This window comes from Clarias gariepinus, chromosome 25 (assembly GCF_024256425.1).
Source record: "Clarias gariepinus isolate MV-2021 ecotype Netherlands chromosome 25, CGAR_prim_01v2, whole genome shotgun sequence".
NCBI lineage: Eukaryota > Metazoa > Chordata > Actinopteri > Siluriformes > Clariidae > Clarias > Clarias gariepinus.
In genome coordinates, this window is record NC_071124.1 from 20,674,140 (window position 1) to 20,696,126 (window position 21,987).

Sequence of the window (21,987 nt, forward strand, 5' to 3'; positions counted from 1 at the left end):
AAACACAAGCCGAATAGGTTGGTAAAACCCACAAACTGTATTTTTTCCCATTGCATGTTATAACATAAAATAAAATATAATTAAGGATTATTAAACATTATTTTTATAAGATACTGTCTCTAAATAAATACAAACATAACCAAACATTTGGTAAAATGTTTCTTATATAGATTTAGTAATTTAGTTGTCTTCTAATGTTACAAATAAGAAGACAAATATGGCACTATCATCATTATTCATAGTTAGCAACATTATCATCTGGAATAAGCTTGAGGTATTTTATTATCAAAAGTAATCGTAAGCACACAACACATTGAAGCTGGGATTTTATGCTTTGCAAATCAGTAGTCAGAGTTGTACAAATCAAGGCCTCCCAAACATGGAGCTAATCAAAGCTTGAGATTAAAAAACCTCATTCTGACAGATACAAAATTTAAGAAACACTTCCACACGCACACATTGTCCATCATTTCATTGTGACAGCATTCAGCACAGCATTCAGCGAACAGTACTGCAGATGTCCTCTACCACTTGGTTGAACTCCTCGGGCTGGTCTGAGTACACGTGATGAGAGGCATCATCAATCATCTGTAAGGAAAAAAAAATTAGGCCAAACCAAATATCTCAAATAGTAGCCTTGACATTTCAGGATTAGTTAATTAGGATTATTTTAGTACTAACAAGTGGTCGTTTCTGGTCATACTGTAGTTGGATGAAGTGAATATTTTGTGTGACTCACCACCACCTGCGTGGGGCTCTGGCCTCTGATTTGGGCAACATGGGTGCCGGTGGAACTGTCCACCCAGGAACGTTCACCGTACACCATGGTGACAGGCATCGCGGATGGCAGCAGGTTCACTCGATGTATCATTGGCTTCTTTGCCCAGCCAAGGGACCCAGACATGGCTCTAAATCCCACCTCACCACTGTGAAACAGAAAGAGTGGATGACAGAGGCAGACGTACACAGAGTTAGATTGAGATTGTAGGCCATAATCATCAAAATGAAAAGAAATAAACACTTAAAATCAGTCTGTGTGTAATGAATCTATATATAGTAATGAGTTTTACTTTCTGCATTAAATTACTAGAATAAATAAACTTTTCCATGATATTTTAATTTATTTATTTAAGCAGTAACCCATTAACCAGTCATTCTGTCAATAAGTGTGTTTACATGCACACTGATAATGTGATGGTATTATCTGACTATGGCATTTAACAGATAACTAAAGTCATCATGTAAACAACATACTAAGAAATTTAAAGCTGGATTTCATGATGTTATAGATTAAAGATCAGTAATCAGGTTATTTATCCTGTGTACGAGACACATTCTAGTCAAAGCAGGACTTTGGATTGCGCAGAATAACAGAACACAGAATAAAAACTATATTTATTTCTCTGTTTAATCCCCTGCTTCACTAAAGCACTTATCCTAGTGTTTTACTAGTGCTTGAATACCATCAAGGTAGAACATTTTCTCAGTAGGTCAGAGTCATGACCAGGATACCTGCTTCACGTCTGAAACGCCAGCCTCCCAGGAACTACTTGAACACCCCTCATGTATTTTTTTTTTAAATCGGATATCTGGGTTTGTTCTCTGAATGTACAGTAAGTGGAAGGAAATACAATTGTGTCTGTCTTAGGATCAAACCTAACATTTAGAAGAAAGCAACACAGTATATACAATTTTCAACCACAATCACAAAAAAGAAACAGATTCTAATGAGGCAACAAACGTGAATTGATTGCTTCCGACCATTTGACGAGTAATATCTAAATCAAAAGATAAACCAATACATTAATTGCATCATTTGGTTGATGAATATGTAAATAAAATGGTTCTGTTATAGAAAAATAATCTACAATGGCATATTGTGAAGCAGGAGTTCTGCTACTAAGTTGATTAACTTTCAAGCTTTTCTCAAAAGTGTTTTTTTCTCCTCAGGCCTTGTCCACATGTAAACACATTTTTTTAAAGAATGTTATGGAAGGCAGGATGTGCTTTCAATCCTAATGCAAACCAAAAGTTGTGACGTGTTAGGTTACTTAAATTGGATCTTCTGGAAAACCTTTTCCAGAATAAAGATATTGAGAAACTGATAAATGTTCAGTGTTAAAATGTGCATATGTAAAGCATGTTTGGCTTGTAAGAGCATGTGCTGGATGCATGATTTTAGAGTGCCACCTACTCAGTGTGATCTCTTTTCAAGCAAAAGACCAACATGGCTTTAGAGTTTAGGTTTATATCACCACCTGGTGGTTTGACAGTGTTTTTCGTTTTCATGTAGAGACAGATCATTGTTTTTTTTTATTTGGGAAAGGGAAAGAGGGAAAAACTTATTATTATTATTTTTTAAAAATACCTTTGCCCAAAAAAGCCGTAGTGCTGTGGCTGAGTTGTTTAAAGCACCAGTGGTTCTAGAGGGGGGCACGAGCCTAAATAAGTTTTACTTCATCAGTTGTTTTAAGGAACAAATGTACAAAAATCTTTTCCCAAAAATACTAAATGATTTTCTGGCTCCTGTGGCAGTACAACATGTTACTTAATACAAAAATTTGTATTGGGGCACAGGGAATTGGTCAAGATTTTAGAAATCATGAATAATGTTTTCTAAGCCACAATGTACTATTTTCCAAAATTCTTGCTGCTGAAAAGCAGCCGCTATTAAATAAAACAACCCTTTGTGACCAATCACATTAGAGTGTTCAATATTGCTGAGGTATAAAATATTTTAACCACTTAATCTAAAATACAGTGATGCTATTATGTTTTTAAAGATTCATCACAAATGAAGCGACAAAGAAAATCAGGTTCATGTACACCTGGAGGCTTCTGATAGCCTGATTATGTGAATTAATTGGATGTAAATATTCTGACCAAATAACAGTCCAAAACACTTTTTCTATAAAGTCATCAGATTCATTTATAAAATCAAATGCTCTCGATGGTGTGCTGTCTCATAAAGATTCCGAGAATTTATCATTTTGTAGAATAACTCAAAACATATCGTTGGGCTATGAAAATCTCATCTGACTCATCACCTGCTGTAAAATGCTTCAAACATACTGCCCTCTAGTGGATTCTTTAAATATTGCATTAAAAAGAGAACAGCACAATGGTTTCTGGTTACCTGGGTGTTTGTGCGTTACAGTGATAGAGATACTCCGTAATAGTGTTATCATCAAAAAGATCCTCAAACTTGCGCTTGAAATCAGGTCGGAATCTATTTACCAGCTCTGGACCTAAAGAGAAAAAAAGAGAGAACATCATTAACTGAGAAACATCTGATGCGTTTAAACCAGTAAAAAAAAACATCAAGCTTTTATTTGCATGTTACTCTGGCTGAGTCTCACCCAATGGTCCTGCTACTCTGATGACAGCCAGAGGGTTGAAGTAACTTAGGACGGATGCGACTGCTTTCACCCAGCGGGGCGGTACCGGTCTCTTGACCTCCGAAACCTGACTTGATGAATCTTCTTGCTGATGCTGTGGTTTCTCTGGGAAGCCCCAGGGATCCACTAGAATGAGGTGGTCGACTCTACGGAACAAGGACACAAGATATATGTGTTATTTATAGATACCTAGAAGGCTGTTTAAAATTTGAAAGTAAATAAAAATGTTTGAATTGCAAATAGATATGTGCAAAGTAAATTTAATTTAAACATGTTTAAATGTGCTTATTTAATGAGAAAAGGGAAAAAATCTGCATCTACATGACTAAGTAAACTATCGAATTATATGATTGAGAGTTTTATTGATTACAACTTGCTTATATATTAACCTAAGTTGTTACTGTACATCTGTTAAAGGGAATATTTCAAAAGATTATAAGAATGTATGAAAATCAGGTACCTAAAAACGTCCTTAATCAAGATAAACTTTTGCATTAGAAAATGGATGTGTGATGACAGAAAATAATGTGTTGTTTTGTTCTGATTATAATAATAATGATAATAATAATAATAATACTTATTATTATTATAGTACCTCTCAGGATACTGGATAGAATATGACGTTGCTAGGTAACCTCCAAGGCTGTGGCCCAATAGGATCATGCGCTCCAGTCCCAGGCTCTGTCTCCACTGTTCAATGGAGTCGACGAACTGCTCTTCGGCTAACGTGGCGTCGTCGGAGAAAGCAGGACGAGAGCTGCGCCCGAAACCAAGCAGATCGAAGGCATACACAGGACGTGAGTGGCTTAGTGCGTCCAGATTTCGGACCCAGAGCCCGACTCCCCCTCCAAAGCCATGGACCATCACAAGAGGAATCCGAGAAGCTAATCACAAAACATAAGCAATGTGTTTTAGAAAAGGTATAACAGGTTAACCCAACTCAGTCTATTGCCTTTGTACGTGTTGGACTGCATCACAAAGCTATACCATACTACAGTACATATTAAACTTACTACTCGAGAGTTCTACCTTGGTCTGAACGTTGGCGTGATGTCTTGTTGCTCACCATCAGGGTCCAAATTTTGTTTTGATTCGGCAACGTGATAAATCGGGACCACACTTCATTTTTAACACCTTAATAAAGATGATAAGAGGAAAAGAATGAACAAGCCAATACCAGTGTGAAGTGATTAAGTCAAGGATGGACAAGGGTGTTCAAGTCAAACCGGGATTTGTGATGAATAAAGGTGTAAAAATTATCTACATTTACAGAAGACTTCAAACACAGTATGGTAATGAGACTCTTAGCCGAATTTGTGGCACCAATTTGTGGAAGAGATGGTTTAAATTTTATTGTTATTCTGCGCAATCAAAAGTCCTTGTTTGACTTAAATGCCCCTTGTATTAAAAGCAGTACCAAGTCCCTAACATCATACAACAGTCATGTAAAATTAATTTTTTTGAGCACATACAGGCAAGAATTTTAGCTTCTGCACTCTTTAGCAAAGACATGGATGTTGGACGCCAGGACGGCCACCAGGACCAATTTCCAGAGTTTGGCCTGAAGAAAGAAAAAACAGAGGGAATGTGGATTAGGCAATAAATAGAGCACGTGTCAGTAATGAAAAAGGTAAAAGTCCTGAGTCATGCTCTGCCTCATTTATACACACGTCACCTAGTCAGGCTGTGCCAAAGATACTTTCACGGCAAAACTAACAAAGCTTCATATGTGGCGAGTTTGTTGGTGGGAGTAACATTTATTTATTCATTCATCTTCTAGTCTATCCACTAATGCTAATTCTCATTCACCTATATTTTAATTATAATTCTTTTTATATACAGTACATATAATTTTCTTTTTTTCTTGATTATTTCAGTTGTCATATTAAATTTTGTTTGATGAACTGAGGGGAAATACTTTTTCGCAGTACTGTACTTCTCTATTACTGTGCAAAAGTTAAAAACTGATCGACCTGCTAACTAAATAACTTTAAACATGTGTTCCTTTGATATCATTAGGAAAATTTAAGTGTTCAGCTTTAAAGGATGTATTCAGATTCCGCCTGCAAAGCATTTCTTTACTAAATGTTTCTGTGAAACACATGACCTCTGCATGATCTGTAGTGGTGGCTTGTAAAATCTTTTATTGCCTTCAGATAATCTTTGCGAAAGTGATAAATCCAGGCATTTAGTCTCGGATAGAGAAAGAGTAAAATGTGAAAAACAGAATTAACTAAAATTTTTATGTGTTACTGTAAAGTAACCCGAAGAAAGGTGTGAGATCAGATTTATTAAGTACTGTAGATTTCAATTGCACACACCTAAACGCATATTAAAAAAATGTACAGCGCCATCTGTTGAATTTTTAGATTAAGTAATCATTTTAAAATACTTAAAAAAAAATATTTTACTAGGGAACATTACGATACTAATGGAACAAAGTCAATATGTTCCCTCATGCTTGTCCAAATACACCTGGGAAAAAACATTAAAATATGTTCAGAAATTTTTACTCGGAGCGTGCACAAACAAACAGACAGACAGACAGACAGAAATTCCAAAGTTCATCATAATGTCTTCTATTACTCATCTTACGTCCCGCAAATATTTATTCGCAACTTTACAGTTTATATATACTGTATATATAAATAAATATATATACACGCATCTTAATTGTGTAAAGTATAAATCTAACATTAAAGAGAAAATTAGAAGTCACTTTCTGTTAAACATTATTATGTACTTATATACAATTTTCCTGGGTCTAAATTTTCAGAGACATCATCATTATTATGATCCAACATATTTAGTGTTTCTGTTCTGGACATGGCTTTAGGTAATTAGACTGAAGCTGAGTGTAGCATGACTCAGCACTAAAGATCCATAGTAAAGACCTTAGACTGCCAAATGTAAAAGAATAAGCAGTATTTCTGTTTCATCTGGTTATAGCTAAAGGGTTGAAGTCTGTTTATGAAATACGTTTCAATGCAAACAACGACCACAACAAAAACAACAACAACAACATCCAGTACCTAAGACACAACATGTTAGTTACTTACTCTAATTCATTCTCGTCTTGCATTCTGGATGTCAGAGGTCCAATTATTGCTTAGGAACATTACCAAAATAATAAACGATAGTCTTGTTAGTCTCTCTCTCTTTATATATATATCCTTATATAATTCCCTTGCTGAGAATGACAGGAACAAAGCGTTATCGCGGTCCTCTCATAACTTCACTCGTTCTTGTTACGTAACCGGGACATTTAACACTCAGCTGACTATAGGAGTCCTATTGTTGTCTTTGTTTTTAATGCAGAATTTTATGAATGAATTAATTACATGACTAAAAAAATACATATCAATATAAAGTGATTTGTGTCAAAATAATAAAGTAGGCTTTAAAAAATATATATTACTACAATTACTCGAACTTTCTACAACATATCGCGGAACTATGATTTTAATAAACGTTTCCGCGGGGAACACGTTTCTTGTAACGCATTCTACGTTAACGCTTCGCTTTAAAGTGTCATTGGCTGAAACACCGGGCTGCGTCTTAAATGTTTTGTACTAGATAGTGCGCGACGTACAGCGTTGAAGCTTGTATGCCACGCTCTAAGAAGTGCATAATCATAGGACTTACGCTGTGATTTGGAACACAGCCACTCATTTACCTGACGCTTTACCTGGAGTAAGTTTGAAGCGAGTGTTTAGAGACCCAGAAACAATGAGTATTTCGGTGTTTTCGGTTTTGAGGCGGTTTTTGGAAGAATACTCGAGCGGAACGCCGAGTAAAATCAAAGTAATAGATGCGTATTTGCTCTACATGGTACTGACAGGAGCATTTGCGTTCCTGTATTGCTTGCTGGTGGGTACCTTCCCGTTTAACAGCTTTCTGTCAGGCTTCATTTCCTGTGTCGCGTCGTTTACTCTTGCAGGTAAGTTCCCTGAATCATTAGTAAATTAATTATAAATATCCAATTCGATCAATTCAACTTAATGAAGTGATGGGTTATTGCTTATACTATTATATTTCCTCAGTGTGTCTGCGCATCCAGGTCAATCCTCGGAATAAATATCATTTCGTGACTGTTTCCCCGGAAAGGGCTTTTGCTGACTTCCTGTTTGCACACACCATCCTCCATCTCGTGGTTGTCAATTATATTGGCTGAATAAAACCCACCTTCTCACCTGTTGCTAAATATTGCAGGTATACCGTCTGTCAATGCTGTACTTGCTAATTCCAAGTTGTCTTTTATGTTTTTAAGAAATATAACTCCTATTATATAGGCACATGTTGCAGCTATTTACTTACTGACTGTAGGAATTGTGTTTTGTGTGCCTGTGTGTGTGTTAACCATCTATTTGCTTGGGGCATCCAATCCAGCTCTGCAGGTTTATATTCCAGCATTGCATGAGCCACACCTGATAGGCCATAGAAAAATATATTCCTAACTACAGAACACAAAGACAAGGAGGTGGAGTTGGAACTGTTCCAGCCTCACAAATCTAAACTAGTTCTTCAGACTTGGGTGTGGTCTGTTTAAAAAGGCGAGGAGGTGGGGTTAGATCTAATCCAGCCCCTCCTACCTGGAGCAAAGCTGAGACAAAAATACAGTGGGTGGACATAGATTTGATCTAACCCATCCTACATGAAAAAGTTGAGCCAAAAGTACAGGAAGTGGAGTCAGACCTTACCTAGCCCCTCCTTCTTGTGCGAAGCCAATCCAAAAAACACTGGGTGGAGTCAGACATGATCCATCCCTCCTACCCATGTGAAGCCATTGCATTGTGTTGAATTTTAGTGGGGAAATCTTGGTGTGTTTAACCAAAAATGTGTTGTTTTATGAGTAAAGAGAGAGTGGTTCTCTCTTCAGGGAGATTTTAGTCAGATATGGCCTCACCCCTGTGGACTATTCGGTCTTATTCAGACTGCCAAACTACATGAAAGCAATTTGACTTATTTAGATTGTAATAAGATTTGCCTTCATGTAGTTTAAACAGTAAATCGGATTTTTAAAGATGTTTTTCAGTCGGATTTCAAACAGTCCATTACATTTATGGCATTTGGCAGACACCTCCTTATCCATAGCTTCATTCATCTTATTACACATATGAACAGCTTAAGGGCCCAAGTGGCAGTTTAGTGGTGCTGGAGTTTGAACCTGGGACTTTCCAATCAGTCATCCAACACCTAAACCAATGAGCTACCCCTGCCCCATTATGTCACTTGCAACATAACATGGAAGTCCACACGGGGTATGATCCAAGGAAACAGGGTAAAATAGAAACGGGGTGATATATTAATATTGTGCTGCATGCAAGTCTTGTTACCTCAACCAATGCAGATAGGTTGCAATGTGTCAGATTCTGTCCATCTATTTTTAGTAATTTGTATGCAAGTCTTTCCTGGAAAGCCCAGTGATCATTAATTGATGATTTTGTGCAGTGTTACTAAGCCCATTAAGTCCCATCAAGTTACTAAGCCCATTAAAAAAAAAATAAATAAGCTATAAGTTTTGCAGGGAAATACCTCCTTCTATGCAGTATATGTGCAGAATAAAACAAAAGCCTGGAAGCCAAATAATTTGCAATGCTAATAACGTACAGTATAAAGAACAAGATGTTCTGCTGACTGTCTCTAAACAGGAGTTCTCTAAAACAAGAATCAATCCATTTATTAGTATTTTTTCCTGTTCTCATCACCTTGTATTTTCACCTTTTAATTTTTTTTCTGCTCTTGTATGTGATCATTTATTGCTATTAAAAAAGCAAATATATATGTATATTAAGTAATCTAGCTAACCCGGGTCTGTTTGTGTTCTAGGTGTGGAGATGAAATATGGAGGCCTCACTGACCAACAGCTGCCTTTGATCACAGATCATGGCATGAAAATGCACATTTTGATATTTAATGTTTTTACTGTTTTGTGCTTGTATGTCTCAGGTATAAAGTTTTCTACCTTTTTGAAACCTGTTACAGTGATGAGATGAGGAATAAAGAAATTATAAAAAAACATGACTCATGGTTTGCATTGAGCTGTTAAATTCATTACTTAGAAGGTTGTGTGCTAAACCCTCTGTATTTACTATGATGAGTTTTTCACTTAACTGGTAACTTTGCCACATATACACCTACCTCCTGAGGGGTGTTTTGATCCTCTGTTGTAAATGATTTTTTCACAAGGAAAAGCATTGGCAGATCAATCATTGGTTTATCTCTATTATACATTTAAAAATAGGTTTTAAAAAAATCGATTTTGGAGTTAGTGTGACAGTATGTTTATTGCAGAACAAAACAATCACGATTTATAGCTATATCTCTAGTCATTTCCTGCAGAGCAGAAAAATCTAACTAATTTTTTTTTTTTTTTACATATATTTCTATGCACCTAAATTTTCTAGCTATCCCTTTAACCCTTAATATTGCACTGCAAATAATTTCCAGATTTTTTATCTGCTTACCTGTTCTGTAAGTGAAGTAAATAAAGCAATAACACGCAAGTCACCATGGAATAGCTGGGCAGTCAACTATATATTTAATTTTGATTCCTTAAAACAGGGGACTACATTTACAGTATGTACGATTTGCATGATTAAAGCTGAAGATCCTATTTATTATTTAATTTTAACTACTGATGACCTTTGGTAGACAGCTGTACAAATATTTACTGACCGGACTGCATATAAATACTGTGTATATATAATCAATTGGAAAGGCCACAAAAAGTACTGTAGTGTAAAAGGAGGTAGGATTGTGACCTAGAACACAAACAGTTAAAGAGTTCCACAAATCTGGCACAGGATTCAGGCAGAAGGGAAACGAAACTGAGTGTGTGCTTCTTATAACAGCTGTCCATGGGAGAGGAGGCCTCGTTCAAAGTGGACGTCCAGTAACCAACCGAGGATGTCTCGTCTGCTTTTTCTTGTTGCTCTACTTTCTCAACTTCACGGTAGGAGTTTGGTTTTGGTAAACACTTGGAGGAGATGTTTTGTTGGAATTTAGGAAGCTGAACTGGTGTGTGCTTATGGTGAAACCTTCAAGTTGGGGGGAAAAAAAGGCAGAGCTTCAGAAAAAAAATTGCTTTGGTGTTGTTTAGCAAAATGATTCATTTTCCAGGAATCTTGCAGTTTTTCAGTTTTTTTTCTATCATTCATTTTTCTTATTGTTATTTTAGCAGCAGCATTTAACTATTAAACCTATTTAAGCATTTATTTGTAAAAAGAAGCAAAATCGATAGATAAACCACTGATAGAATAAACCAATTTAAAACTTGAGCTGGAGTAAAGTGCAATGATCTTAGATTTGATTTATAACAATCTCATAATAAGAAATACTAAATTATTTTGCATATACTGAAGATATTTCATGTTTTTGCAGTGTATCTTTTTTATATCACTGCATATTTGACAACCTTGACCTTTCATCAGACCATTTCTCCTGAAAATAGATTAAAAACAACAAATAAAACATTGAGTTGAGCAACTTGAGTGCAATCATCTATTTTTCCACGTAGAGCAATGAACTCTGATTTGTGTGTAGAAAAATGCTTTCAAAAGATTTAATTCAGGAAGGGTGTTTGAGATAAGCACAATGAGTCTATTTCCAGGCTTTTTTTTTTGGAGGAAATAAAAGGTAACCTTCTAACTCACTGTTCACATAACAAGCCTTTTCAGACGGGACAGGATCTGTTGACCTTGTAGGATCACATAAGGAACTTACTAACTTGACGTAACTTCCAGATTATAAAAATAACACTGACATGAATTATTCTTAATGATTAAATCATCTCTTTTAGCAAATCACCATAGAAATATAGGGAAACAAGAAATACATTCCACCCCATAAATTGCTTGCTGAAAGGCACAAATGTCGTGAGCTGCTCTGATACTTACTTACTCACTCACTGTCTATACCGCTTTATCCTGAATTCAGGGTTGTGGGGGGTCTGGAGCCAATCTCAGGAGACTTACTGTAGGACACGAGGCGGGGTTCACCCTGGGTGGGGTGCCAATCCATCACAGGGCACACACACATTCACGGGCAATTTGGGAACGCTAATTAGCCTAATCTGCAAGTTATTGGACTGTGGGAGGAAACCAGAGTACCTGGAGGAAACCCATCAATCACAGGGAGAACATGCCAACTTCAGGCACACAGACCCGAGGTGGGAATTGAACCCAGAACCTGGAGGGTCAAGGCAACAGTGCTAACCACCACACCAATGTGACGTTCAGTTTAAAATAAATAAATAAATAAAAAACAAATGCTGTCTTAGCATTAATTCCAACAAGGATACAGAATATCTATCCAGCAGCCAAAATCTAGGTTTGTCGAGAATTGAATAAACATAGAAAAAATGGATAAAAATGTTGATTGTATACTCTTGAATACTGAAGTTTGTTTTAATAAAGAATCGTCCACTCTGACTTTTCTCAACTCTGTCCTGCATGTTCCAAAAGCATTGAATAAATACAACTCCCAGAATGCACTGTATTTAAACACAGTATTTAAGGAGGCTCAGTTCTTACACTCACTGTGATCTATTAGCTCTGTGTTGTTTATCTTCCCTGCTATATCAAGCCTTATTATATTCTGTTCTTTTTACTGGGTTTAAATCCTTTTTTTTTTTTTTTTTTTTAAATTATTATAAAAATTTGCTCAACCTGCAGTTGCATCCTCCTCTTCACCCATGACACACTTTAACCTTTAACTAAGGGAGATTTTAACACTCGCTAATACTTTTCAATACCTTTCCCCTTTGTGTCTTTGGCTCTAGGTCTCCTGTGTACTGTGACCACAGGTGGAGACCAGAAAGTGTTCGAGGGTCAATCGCTAACTATTCCCTGCTATTATAACCCTGAGTACACTCCTAATGTGAAGTACTGGTGCCAGGGCTCCATAAAGGACTTCTGCAGCACTCTGGCTCGCACAGACAAGTCGGAATATGCTCCAGACTCAAAAGCTAAAATATCGATCGCCGATGACCCGACACAGCTCATGTTCACTGTGACCATGCGTGAACTGAAGGAGAAAGACTCGGGCTGGTACTGGTGCGGGGTGGAAATAGGAGGAATATGGAGCAAGGACAGGACTGCGTCACTTTATATCAGTGTTATACAAGGTTAGTGGGGACAGCTGATATACATTAATATAAGAGGGGCGTTCAAGTCAAAACTGGATTTTTTATTAGGCAGAACACAGTTATAAGAGTAAAAAGCCCATTTATTTCTCTATATAATCCCCTGCTACACTAATGCACTTATCCCAGAGTTTCACTAGAGCCTGCATACCATCAAGGGAGAAAGTTTTCTCAGTAAACTGCAGCCTTGATCAGACTGCCAGCATCTCGTCTGAAACGCAGGCCTCCCAGGAACTCCTTTAATGGCCCAAATATGTGGAAATGGCTTGGATTGAGATCAGGACTGTATGGGGCTTGTGGCAATAACCCCAAGCTGAGTTCCTGTAATGTGCAAGTCGTGTTAGTGAACTATCGTGTGTACAGTTCCAGCAGACAAATAAAATAATCTCTTCCACAAGTTGAAAACAAGTTATCTATTGATTTTCAAGGATAAGGCGTTCCACTCACAGGAACGACTGCAGTGGTCTCCAAGCCACCTCAGCTGGGATCGTCATTCACGGACGTACGGCCTTCTTTAAAACATTTGTAAAGAAATTTCTCCTTGAAAAAAGGCATAGACAAAGACTTCAAGACATTTAAGCACAGCGCAATGAAGAGATTCTTAGCCATAGTAAAAAAAGTTGAATTGTGCAAATCTCGGTTTGACTTGAGCCGGCCTTGGTTGGAAAACGGTTAAATAGCTTTCTATAACAGCAGCTCTGACTTTATTTCTGTTTGTATTGCAAAGTACAGATTTAAATGACATTGCTCCATGTAATATATTTCTATAGGAACTGGATAGGATTGCTAAATGGTACATTTGGTATCGTGTAAACTCAGTTGTGGAAAATATTTCTATACTCTTATTCATGTAATATACTGTCGTGTTAAAAATACTCTTTTAAAAAATCATGGTTACTGCATTGAGCAAATGCCATTGTAGAAGAGTTTTGGAGTCCCTTTTAAAACCACGTAGTCACTCAGTCGGGACTAACATCAAAAACATTTTGTAATAAACAGAAAGTAAGCCAACACTAAGCCAAAAACTGTAGTTTAGTTTATCTTGCATAAACATCTGCCCACAACTTTAGTAAAAGGTTGATAAATAAGGCCCATATGTGGCAGAACAACCACACAAATTCATGACAACAGATGTAGTTCTTGGGGAAGTTTTTTTATCTGGAGGCTGTAACAATTTTTTTTTCTTTCCAAGAGAACGTAGACAGTCATTTAGCGAATTACAAGCTTTGCCTTTCATGATGTTTTTAAATACCCAGTTAAAATATATGACTTTTACCAATAGTGATAGTGAAAACAGTAGGATTTTTGGTGACAACATTCTGACACTGGTTTCAACAATAACTGAAATAACAGTTATAAACGGCTCTTCCAGTGGCTTATACAGTTTACAATTATTTTTTTACACCTTAAAATGACAATATAACATTCTTGTTATTTTTTCGTTGTTGGTAATTTGTATTTTAGGTATTTCAGTAGCAAACAATGAAGTGAGAGGTGAGGAGGGTGGCAGTGTGACGGTACAGTTCCTCTACAGTGAGAAACACAGGTACGACAGTAAATACTGCTTTTGCTATTATTAGTATTATACTATTCAATTTTAACCCAAACAAATGAACATTTGGTACATTAACACACCACAGTTATTACGCAGAACAGCAATACTGTACATTTTCAAAGTGTCCTTGTTGTTGTTGTCTTCCTTTAGAGAGAGCGAGAAGAGGTGGTGCAGGAGTGGCCATTTAGATTCCTGCAAGGTCACAACCAATGGGACGTTCAGCAGCGAATCTCTGCTCATCAGCGACGACAAGAAAGACACAGTTACCGTGACGATGAGGCAGCTGGAGATGCGGGACGCAGGATGGTACTTGTGCGGAGCGGGCGAACACCAGGAATCTGTTAATGTGTTAGTCACACCAAGACCAACAAGTATGTCATTTCTCTATGGAAAATAAAAAAAGTTTTTTTTCTATACAGTAAGTTAATAAATAACTGCATATCTGATTCTTGGAAATTATACAGTATATACTAAATAGAAAAATGTTAACTATTTACTTTTTTAAAGAGATATAAAGAAATTATTGCCTAGGACATTAAAACCCTTTATTTGATGATTTTAAAGGGGTCATACAGCACTACATGCACTATTTTAAGCTGTTTGGACTAAACTGTGTGTTAGGAGAGTGCGTACACAACCACTCTACGATGATAAAGAGCCGCCCAGTGGTTTTCTTTTCGTTTATTACAGTAACATCCCCCTTCTGAAATCAGGCCAATCGCAAAAGCCTGTCGATGTGACGCCAAACCGACAGAGGCCGCTCCTACACAAGTTGATTGACACTGGTGTTTTAGCAAAGACCCGCCCCAAGAATGAAGACGCTGTCGGCCATTGTTTTTTCGCCGCTGGAGCAAAATGACGCCTAAGCGAGTGTTGTGTACAGTTGTTGGGTGTAATAGCGAACACAGCAGTCGTCATTCACTACCTAGGGTTAGTGACCTAGGGTACCTACCTAGGGTTAGGTATCTGAGCCACTGAGGACGCAGTGGCCGAATTTAGTTTTTAAAGCTAACGTCCCCGCTGATTTACCTAAATGCGTTCATGGTTGCGATAATCATTTTTCACCAGACTGCTTTATAAACGCGGGTCAATATAAAGCAGGTTTTACTAGGAAGCTGCTCCTAAAAATGGATCTGTACTAACGCTTCGTGTTCCTGCTTCATCTTCACCAGACTCGGTGAGTGTGATTTATTTTACTATGAGTCTTTGCAGATCGCCTTTTCTAATAATCACGATGAATGCGGAGTGTAAGTTAACTTATACTCTAATAGAACATGGTTATGGCTTCTTCTCTATGTACATCCGTCTCTATATAATCCCTAATCGCCCGTTTATAATAAACAATGCATTAAGGTGACTGTCTAGTTGCAAACTGTGTACGTAGTCGGAAAACTATATTATGCTTACCTTTGTTACGTTAGATGGTTTATAACGATGTCTGTCGAAGATTAAGAAGTCATGTAAACACATCAGTAAACACATCGCGTCCGTATCTTTCTCGGTAAGTTTCTCCGCTTTATGTTGTTGTTGTTGCTCGCGGCAGCGCAACAGCCCGTTAATTCATGCCCATGCAGTGATGAGAAAGACAAACAGGTCGATGCATGTCCATTCTTTTAATTTCTGCGTTGTCAGGCGATATTACAAACTTCCGGGTAGGTTCCGTACTTAAATCAAACCAAAAACGACTGAAGAAAGGCTCGGGCTCTATAATCCATAGTTTTCCAGTTTGGACTGCATTAACCACAAAGCACAGCGGTGTGGCAATGCTTTGTGGGTAATGCAGTCCAAAGCATTGCCCGCACTGGACTACACTTCCGTCGCTATACCCGACGTGTCACGCCCCACAGAACGGGGGGCGGGGGGGGGGGGTTGGGTGGCTCAGCAGAGGTCATGAGCATTTAAATTAGCATGTACTGAAACAGGTTGCTGAGAACAGAGCTAGTTTTTACCAGGTAAAAGTAGTGTTTTTTTTACACAATCCTTTTGAATTTTTAATTAACGTATAATGTATAATACAAACTTTTCATTAGGACCCTAAAGATCATATTAAAATTTAATGAAAAATATAATGTGTAGGACCTTTAAAAAGAAAAAAAAAACAGTTACAGTAAGATGCCAGAGTATAAAAACACAAACTAATTGGAATGAAACACAGAACAGGTGAACACAATATAATAACAAATCAATAACAGAAAAGAGGACAGAGACATGACAAAATTAAAAACAAAAAACTGTGTTATTGTTATTATTATTATTATTTTTATTATTATTATTTATAATAATTATAATTATAATAATTATATATTTAACAATAATAATTTAATAATTATATATTTAACAATGGATTTTGACACAAAGCAGTTTCACAGTATACTGTATATATACAGTACATACAGTATATACGTATATCTCCATAAACACTTTTTCAGCATTGTTTTCTGTGTTGTCATTTCCCCTACAGCTGCAACATATGAAAAAACAACACAACAGCATCTGTCTAAGGTTAAAACTCAATACTCCAACAGGTGGGTAGATCAGCTCAATAAGAAATCCTGGCTTATCATTGCTTTATTTATTTATACCAGAGTGCTGTATTCGTGACTCTGATTGTTCAGACAGTGATAATTAACATTAAAATGCATGCTCATGGTTTTTTTCAATATTCACGGAATTGACCATTGAGAATTCGTTTCCAGTGGCGTGGCCAGACCGTCAATAGCAAATTCTACTGCCAGGTTTAAATGTGTCTGAGGGAGGACGTATGGTAAAAAAACTGATTGTAAACCGAGCTAATCTCAAAACTTTTTAATAACCCTAGCAATACTTTAGTAAGATTACTTATCCTACTACATCATAAATATCCTTTTAGCCCCTCACCCCAGCCTGTGACTAAACGATCCTCATAATTGACAAACTCCATTTTAATAAAATAGAAATAAAATTGTGTTCCCAAATTAAGCTGTAAAGAGATAAAACTAAATTTGTTGCAGGTATTTGTTTTGCTGAATTTATGTACTGTAAATTCTCATATTTATACCTGTTTGTGTTATTTCAGCATCATTTGGCTGTCGGTTCTGTTCGCATGTGCAGCGCTGGTGTGCTTGCTGGTTGCAGGCGTGATAACATGGATAAAATTTAGTAAGTTTCTAAAAAATTTTAGATCTAGGGTTTTAGAAATTTAAATCTAGGGTTATGTTCTTGGAATTTACCCGTCATGCATCACCTGGGATACATGTTTATATTTACATTGACAAGACATTGTCTTGAATTTCTTCCCATTGCAAGGCGTCTGTATGGCCAACCTGTCTGTTTTATTTACAGCAGACTTGCAAAAGAGTTACCTAATTTATTGGCATCTTTCTCACCAACCATTGGCGTATATGACATATCAAATAGAGTATTTTTATTTTCAAATTCATCTTTTACTTTACTGAAATTTTGATAAAGGTTCTTTATCACTTGTGTTACAGCAGCTTCAGTATAAAGAATTGTTCACTTATTAGTGTCAATCTTCTCTGCTTATATTGAAATTAATAAAACAAACAAACAAAAACTTTTGTTAAACTAATGAGAAACTACAAAATATTTTTTTTTTCCTAAAAGTAAAACAAAAAACTTTAGAAACAGTTTTTATTTTACTGTTATCGGAACCTACAAAATCTATATATAATACTGTTTTTTTTCTACCTGTCAGCACTTTGGTTTAACAGTCGAACCTCCAGGGTCCGGGTTCGTTTCCCGCCTGGATTCCTTTCATGCATGGAGTTTGCATGTTCTCTCCGTGCTTCCTCTGCTCTACTTCGGTTTCGTTCCACAGTCCAAAGACATGCAGATTGGGCTAATTGGCGTTCCCAAATTGCCTGTAGGGTGTGAATAAGTGCGTGTATGTGCGTGTTTTCCCTGCGATGGACTGGCACCCCTTTCAGGATGTACCCCACCTCATGCCTTAAGTTACCTGGGATAGGCTTTAGGGCCGCCACAACCCTGTATACAGGATAAAGTGGTATAAATGAGGAGTGAGTGAGTGAAGGAGTGAGTGTATATTCTCTATACAGAAACAATTATTACAGCTACGTCTTGAGCGTAAGATCAAGTTTCACTTAAAAAATCTGATCTTTACTGCAGAAATCAGTTAAGGAAATTGCCCTAAACCATTTGAGTTTTAAAAACTGATTTCTTTAAGTACAGATTACTAAACTATACATTTATGCCTGGAGTCTCTTTTGCTGGCATTTTGTAACACGTATTCTTTAAGCTAAAAGTTAAAATCAAGAGATAAGGCTGGACAGGAGGCAGCGCAGCTAAAATGTTTATTGATCATTATTATGGCCAAGCAATCAAAAGTAAAGAAGTAATCAAAGAAGTCAGGCGATGTGGAAAAAAAACATATTAGAAGGCAAATACACCATTATGTAGTTCAGTGCACAAGTCTCAGCTTTTACTTTGCACTTTGAGCGCTTACATACAGTATGGGGAGTAATGATTAGGAACAGGTGTGTCTTATCAGAACTCTAACTAGCTGGACATGTTTGTAGTTTACTGAGAATTGCAGTTGAGAAGTCAGGAGATTACTTAGTATCAAACATAAGAAAAAATAAGAAGAATAAGAAGATATAAATAAGAAGAACGACAATGTTAAATGTGACTATATACTGTACAGGTGACCTAAAAACAAGCTGTGTAAAATATTATTAATGGTACCTGTTACGGTATAAAAGGAATAAAAGAATTTTATCATACCAAAAAAAAAAAAAAAAAACATCAGGGATGTAGGTCTACTTCTTGTTTTGAAGACACTTCACCCTTATCAACCATACTTATTCAAAACATACTGACCAAACAAAATTGGAAAATTAATCACATTGTGGCTTTAACAATGACATACAGTACAGTAATCTGGTATCATATTCTTCTTGTCACAGTGAAGATATGTAATCATAGGATGCTGGATGAAACTGCAACAGAACTCACGGTGTGTCCCAGATAATGCCACATTTTTCCATATTAAACAGCCAAAGGTTGGTAGACATCTGACCATCACACCCATATGACTTTGCATACTGTTGCTTTAAGATGTCCCTTTAAAAGCGCTAAAAGGACCAAATGTGTTCTAGCATAACACTGCCCCGTGCACAAAACAAGGGTGTTGTGGAACAAATTGACCCTGACTTCAACCCAACTGAACATCTTTGAGATGAACTGTAAATTCCACTGTGAGTTCCACCTTCTTGCCAGACACCAGCAATCCACACAAAAGCGGGAAGCAGACCGACTCTAGATCAGGGAGTCACTGTGTTCCACTACACAGTATGGGCGTGATGGGCATTCGTCTGCATACTTTTGGCTGTGTTTTAAGAAGATATTTTTGAAGTTACTGTATGCGAGCACTAAAGCTACTGACATTCTGTCCTCAGGTGTGTCTAAGAAAAAGTGGAAACTGGAAAACTCTTCTGTCATCTTCCTGAACAAATTAGAGCATCATGTGCATGTGTTGTAAGACAACCTTCTCAGTTGTAACGTGGAAAGGAGTTGTTTTGTAAAAAATCCTTATATGATAGCAATAAAATGATGTAATTAACCTTTTTTGGTGCTTTTTCGGCGCGTATGATTAAATACCACCTCATCTCATGATTAAATAAATGATATGTAATTAAATAAAAATTGAAAAATACTGATTGTGAGCTTAGCAGTTGTATCTCTTCATGACATTTTTTGTATGAAATCCAACATAATCACTATAATTCATTGTAATCACTTTATAGTAAATGTATAATTCTGTTTTTTAAATAATAAAAAGAAGCACAGTGAGGTTATATGAAAATAATCAATAGTGGGATTATGTTGTGTCTTTATGAATTATTATGACCTCACAAAAGTTTATTATTTTCCAAATAACAGCACATCGCTTAACATTATATTGTTTTTTACTACAGATATGTGCCACCATTGTTTCTTTTACTTTTAAAAACAACATTTTTTGTTCATTTATGGTTTAATTCATTGTTAAATGTGCTCAAAACAAGTTCCTGTTTTCAATATGTAGCTCTAAACAATCTTTTCTCACCAGCCTAAGTAATATTTTGCCCTGTCCTGAAGATAATCATAGTAATAATACATAGCTTGTCTGTTTACAAGAAATCTGTCCTAAATATAATTTTTTTCATTTTCAGCATTATTTCTGCTTAATATAAAGCACTGACACTGGAGACTCATTTGAAAAATGTTAAACATCTTGCAGAAAATTGTGCCATCTCACGAGTCACACATGTATACCAAATATTGCACTATGAATTAGATATTACTCTTGAAATAATAGCTTTATAGGATTAGCCCCTCCATACTGTATAAACCTTACAGTCAGAATCTGCAGTGAAATTATTTGGTTATAATTAATGTAAAAATTGATTGTGTATTGTGCTGGAAATTTTCAATAAAGTCTATCAATACAAAGGAATTTAATCTTTCTTTCCTCAAATCACTGTGAATTCCCACTGTGTCAGTCCCGCATTTTAGGCAAAATTGCAAGCAGTAAAGGCAAAAATCAATACAAATGATATGACATATAAATCATTTAAGCATAAAAACATCTAAATTAAGACATGAATCAGTAAGAAACAGATTCAGATGATGATAGTATACTGCCAATGCTGAATTCTGAGTGGTTGGGACAGATGAGAGGGGAAATGAGGTTGCTGCCGAGGTTTCCATTTTTTTTTATTGAATCTTTAAGTTAATGTAAAGAAATGTGAGGGGCTCAAAACCTTGACAGTACAGTACTGTATGTGTCATGAAATCCCCCTCTTAGTGCACCACACAGTTCTGAGTTCAACAAGTTTTGTTTAGTAATTTTTTTTGTATACATTTCTATGTGCTTTTAATTTTTTAAATGTATTATTTTTCCCCTAAGTCTGAGTTGAAGTTACAGTTAGTTACATAAACACTAAACTGTATATGGCAGCATTGTTAGAGTACAGAGAATATATAGAAGATTTGAAGCATGCACAAACTACTCAAACGTTTCCATTAAGGTGCAGAAGATGTCCTGTCCTTATGTAGCAATGCTACAGTATACACTGTGCCATAGTTCATCATTTCTATCAAGTATGGTTTTTTATGTATCATGGAACTTAAATCTCTCTCTTCCTCTCTCTCTCTCTCTCTCTCTCTCTCTCTCACACACACACACACGGACACACACACACAAACACATACACAACACACAAACAAACACTGCAATGTTATTGTGAAACAAACAGGAAGCGCCTGAGATTGTACAGAACTGACCACACACAGGACTAGCCACTAAACATTTAGTTTAACATTACAGCAAACTTGCCATGTCCTGCCCTTTAATTCTCATTCTTTTAATTTCAAGTAAGTAGATTTTTATTGATTCTTCCATCAGATTCCAAATTCATGTATCAACTATTAATAATTTGCTATGTCACTAGGAGAAATTAGGAAATATTGTCTTATTATTGAGTTACAATTATGTTTTTCTGTTCTGCATGCAGATTTTGGCAGCAGTCAGGCTTTTGAAAAGTTAAGTCTTGAAACTGGAGTATCTATTGTCATCCCATGTCACTTTGATAGAAAATATATTCAGTATAAGAAACACTGGTGCTATAATTATCGTTAAACGTTTAGTTATTGCAAAATTCAGGCCTATTCAAATAATACACAGGGAAAAGTGACAGTAATTAAAAACCCAGCTAAAAGTCTTTTCACTGTGACTATGAATCATCTCCTGGGATAATAGAGTTAAAAAAATAGCTTTACATCAAGGTGACATCAGGTATTCAAATGTAAAATGCAAATTCTGGTCATTATGTTAAATGTCTCTTTTCAATCATGCATGACTTGTGCTTAGTTCCTGATCTGTTCCTGAT

The 21,987-nt window shown here is 36.4% G+C and overlaps 3 protein-coding genes across 5 annotated transcripts; 2 read left to right on the forward strand and 1 right to left on the reverse strand.

The window, feature by feature from the left end:
- Positions 1–14: 14 nt before the first annotated feature.
- abhd4 (abhydrolase domain containing 4, N-acyl phospholipase B) lies at positions 15–6,686 on the reverse strand. The gene is made up of 8 exons (XM_053486458.1): positions 6,458–6,686; positions 4,871–4,959; positions 4,428–4,532; positions 3,994–4,282; positions 3,360–3,544; positions 3,137–3,248; positions 740–926; positions 15–588 (listed from the first exon to the last, which is right to left on the reverse strand). The coding sequence occupies exons 1-8, from the start codon at positions 6,478–6,480 to the stop codon at positions 499–501; spliced, it is 1,080 nt and encodes a 359-aa protein (XP_053342433.1). The 5' UTR covers positions 6,481–6,686; the 3' UTR covers positions 15–498.
- A 247-nt stretch (positions 6,687–6,933) lies between these two features.
- On the forward strand, positions 6,934–9,410 carry LOC128513162 (dolichyl-diphosphooligosaccharide--protein glycosyltransferase subunit dad1-like). Its single transcript, XM_053486825.1, has 3 exons — positions 6,934–7,338; positions 7,442–7,610; positions 9,228–9,410. Exons 1-2 carry the CDS (start codon positions 7,128–7,130, stop codon positions 7,570–7,572), a joined length of 342 nt encoding a protein of 113 aa, XP_053342800.1. The 5' UTR covers positions 6,934–7,127; the 3' UTR covers positions 7,573–7,610; positions 9,228–9,410.
- A 787-nt stretch (positions 9,411–10,197) lies between these two features.
- Positions 10,198–20,552, forward strand: pigr (polymeric immunoglobulin receptor). Of its 3 annotated transcripts, none has more exons than XM_053486470.1 (8): positions 10,198–10,353; positions 12,181–12,525; positions 14,008–14,089; positions 14,249–14,469; positions 16,560–16,623; positions 17,154–17,236; positions 19,021–19,070; positions 19,513–20,552. In XM_053486470.1, exons 1-8 carry the CDS (start codon positions 10,308–10,310, stop codon positions 19,561–19,563), a joined length of 942 nt encoding a protein of 313 aa, XP_053342445.1. In that variant the 5' UTR covers positions 10,198–10,307; the 3' UTR covers positions 19,564–20,552. The 3 variants fall into 3 exon arrangements, with proteins under 3 accessions (XP_053342445.1, XP_053342447.1, XP_053342446.1); XM_053486472.1 differs by lacking the exon at positions 19,513–20,552 and adding an exon at positions 19,213–19,491 and having other exon boundaries at positions 19,021–19,116; XM_053486471.1 differs by lacking the exon at positions 19,021–19,070.
- Positions 20,553–21,987: the final 1,435 nt, after the last annotated feature.

Bases quoted from the DNA above. Each gene is read 5' to 3' on its own strand.
- abhd4 (XM_053486458.1), bottom strand. From the start codon at position 6,480: ATGCAAGACGAGAATGAATTAGA. The intron at 3,249-3,359 runs GTGAGACTCAGC...TTTTCTCTTTAG, and splicing joins CAGAGTAGCAGGACCATTGG to GTCCAGAGCTGGTAAATAGA. The intron at 589-739 runs GTGAGTCACACA...TTTTCCTTACAG, and splicing joins AGAGCCCCACGCAGGTGGTG to ATGATTGATGATGCCTCTCA.
- LOC128513162 (XM_053486825.1), top strand. From the start codon at position 7,128: ATGAGTATTTCGGTGTTTTCGGTTTTGAGGCGGTTTTTGGAAGAATAC. The intron at 7,339-7,441 runs GTAAGTTCCCTG...ATATTTCCTCAG, and splicing joins CGCGTCGTTTACTCTTGCAG to TGTGTCTGCGCATCCAGGTC.
- pigr (XM_053486470.1), top strand. From the start codon at position 10,308: ATGTCTCGTCTGCTTTTTCTTGTTGCTCTACTTTCTCAACTTCACG. The intron at 10,354-12,180 runs GTAGGAGTTTGG...CTTTGGCTCTAG, and splicing joins TCTACTTTCTCAACTTCACG to GTCTCCTGTGTACTGTGACC. The intron at 17,237-19,020 runs GTAAGTTTCTAA...TTCTTGTCACAG, and splicing joins GATAACATGGATAAAATTTA to TGAAGATATGTAATCATAGG.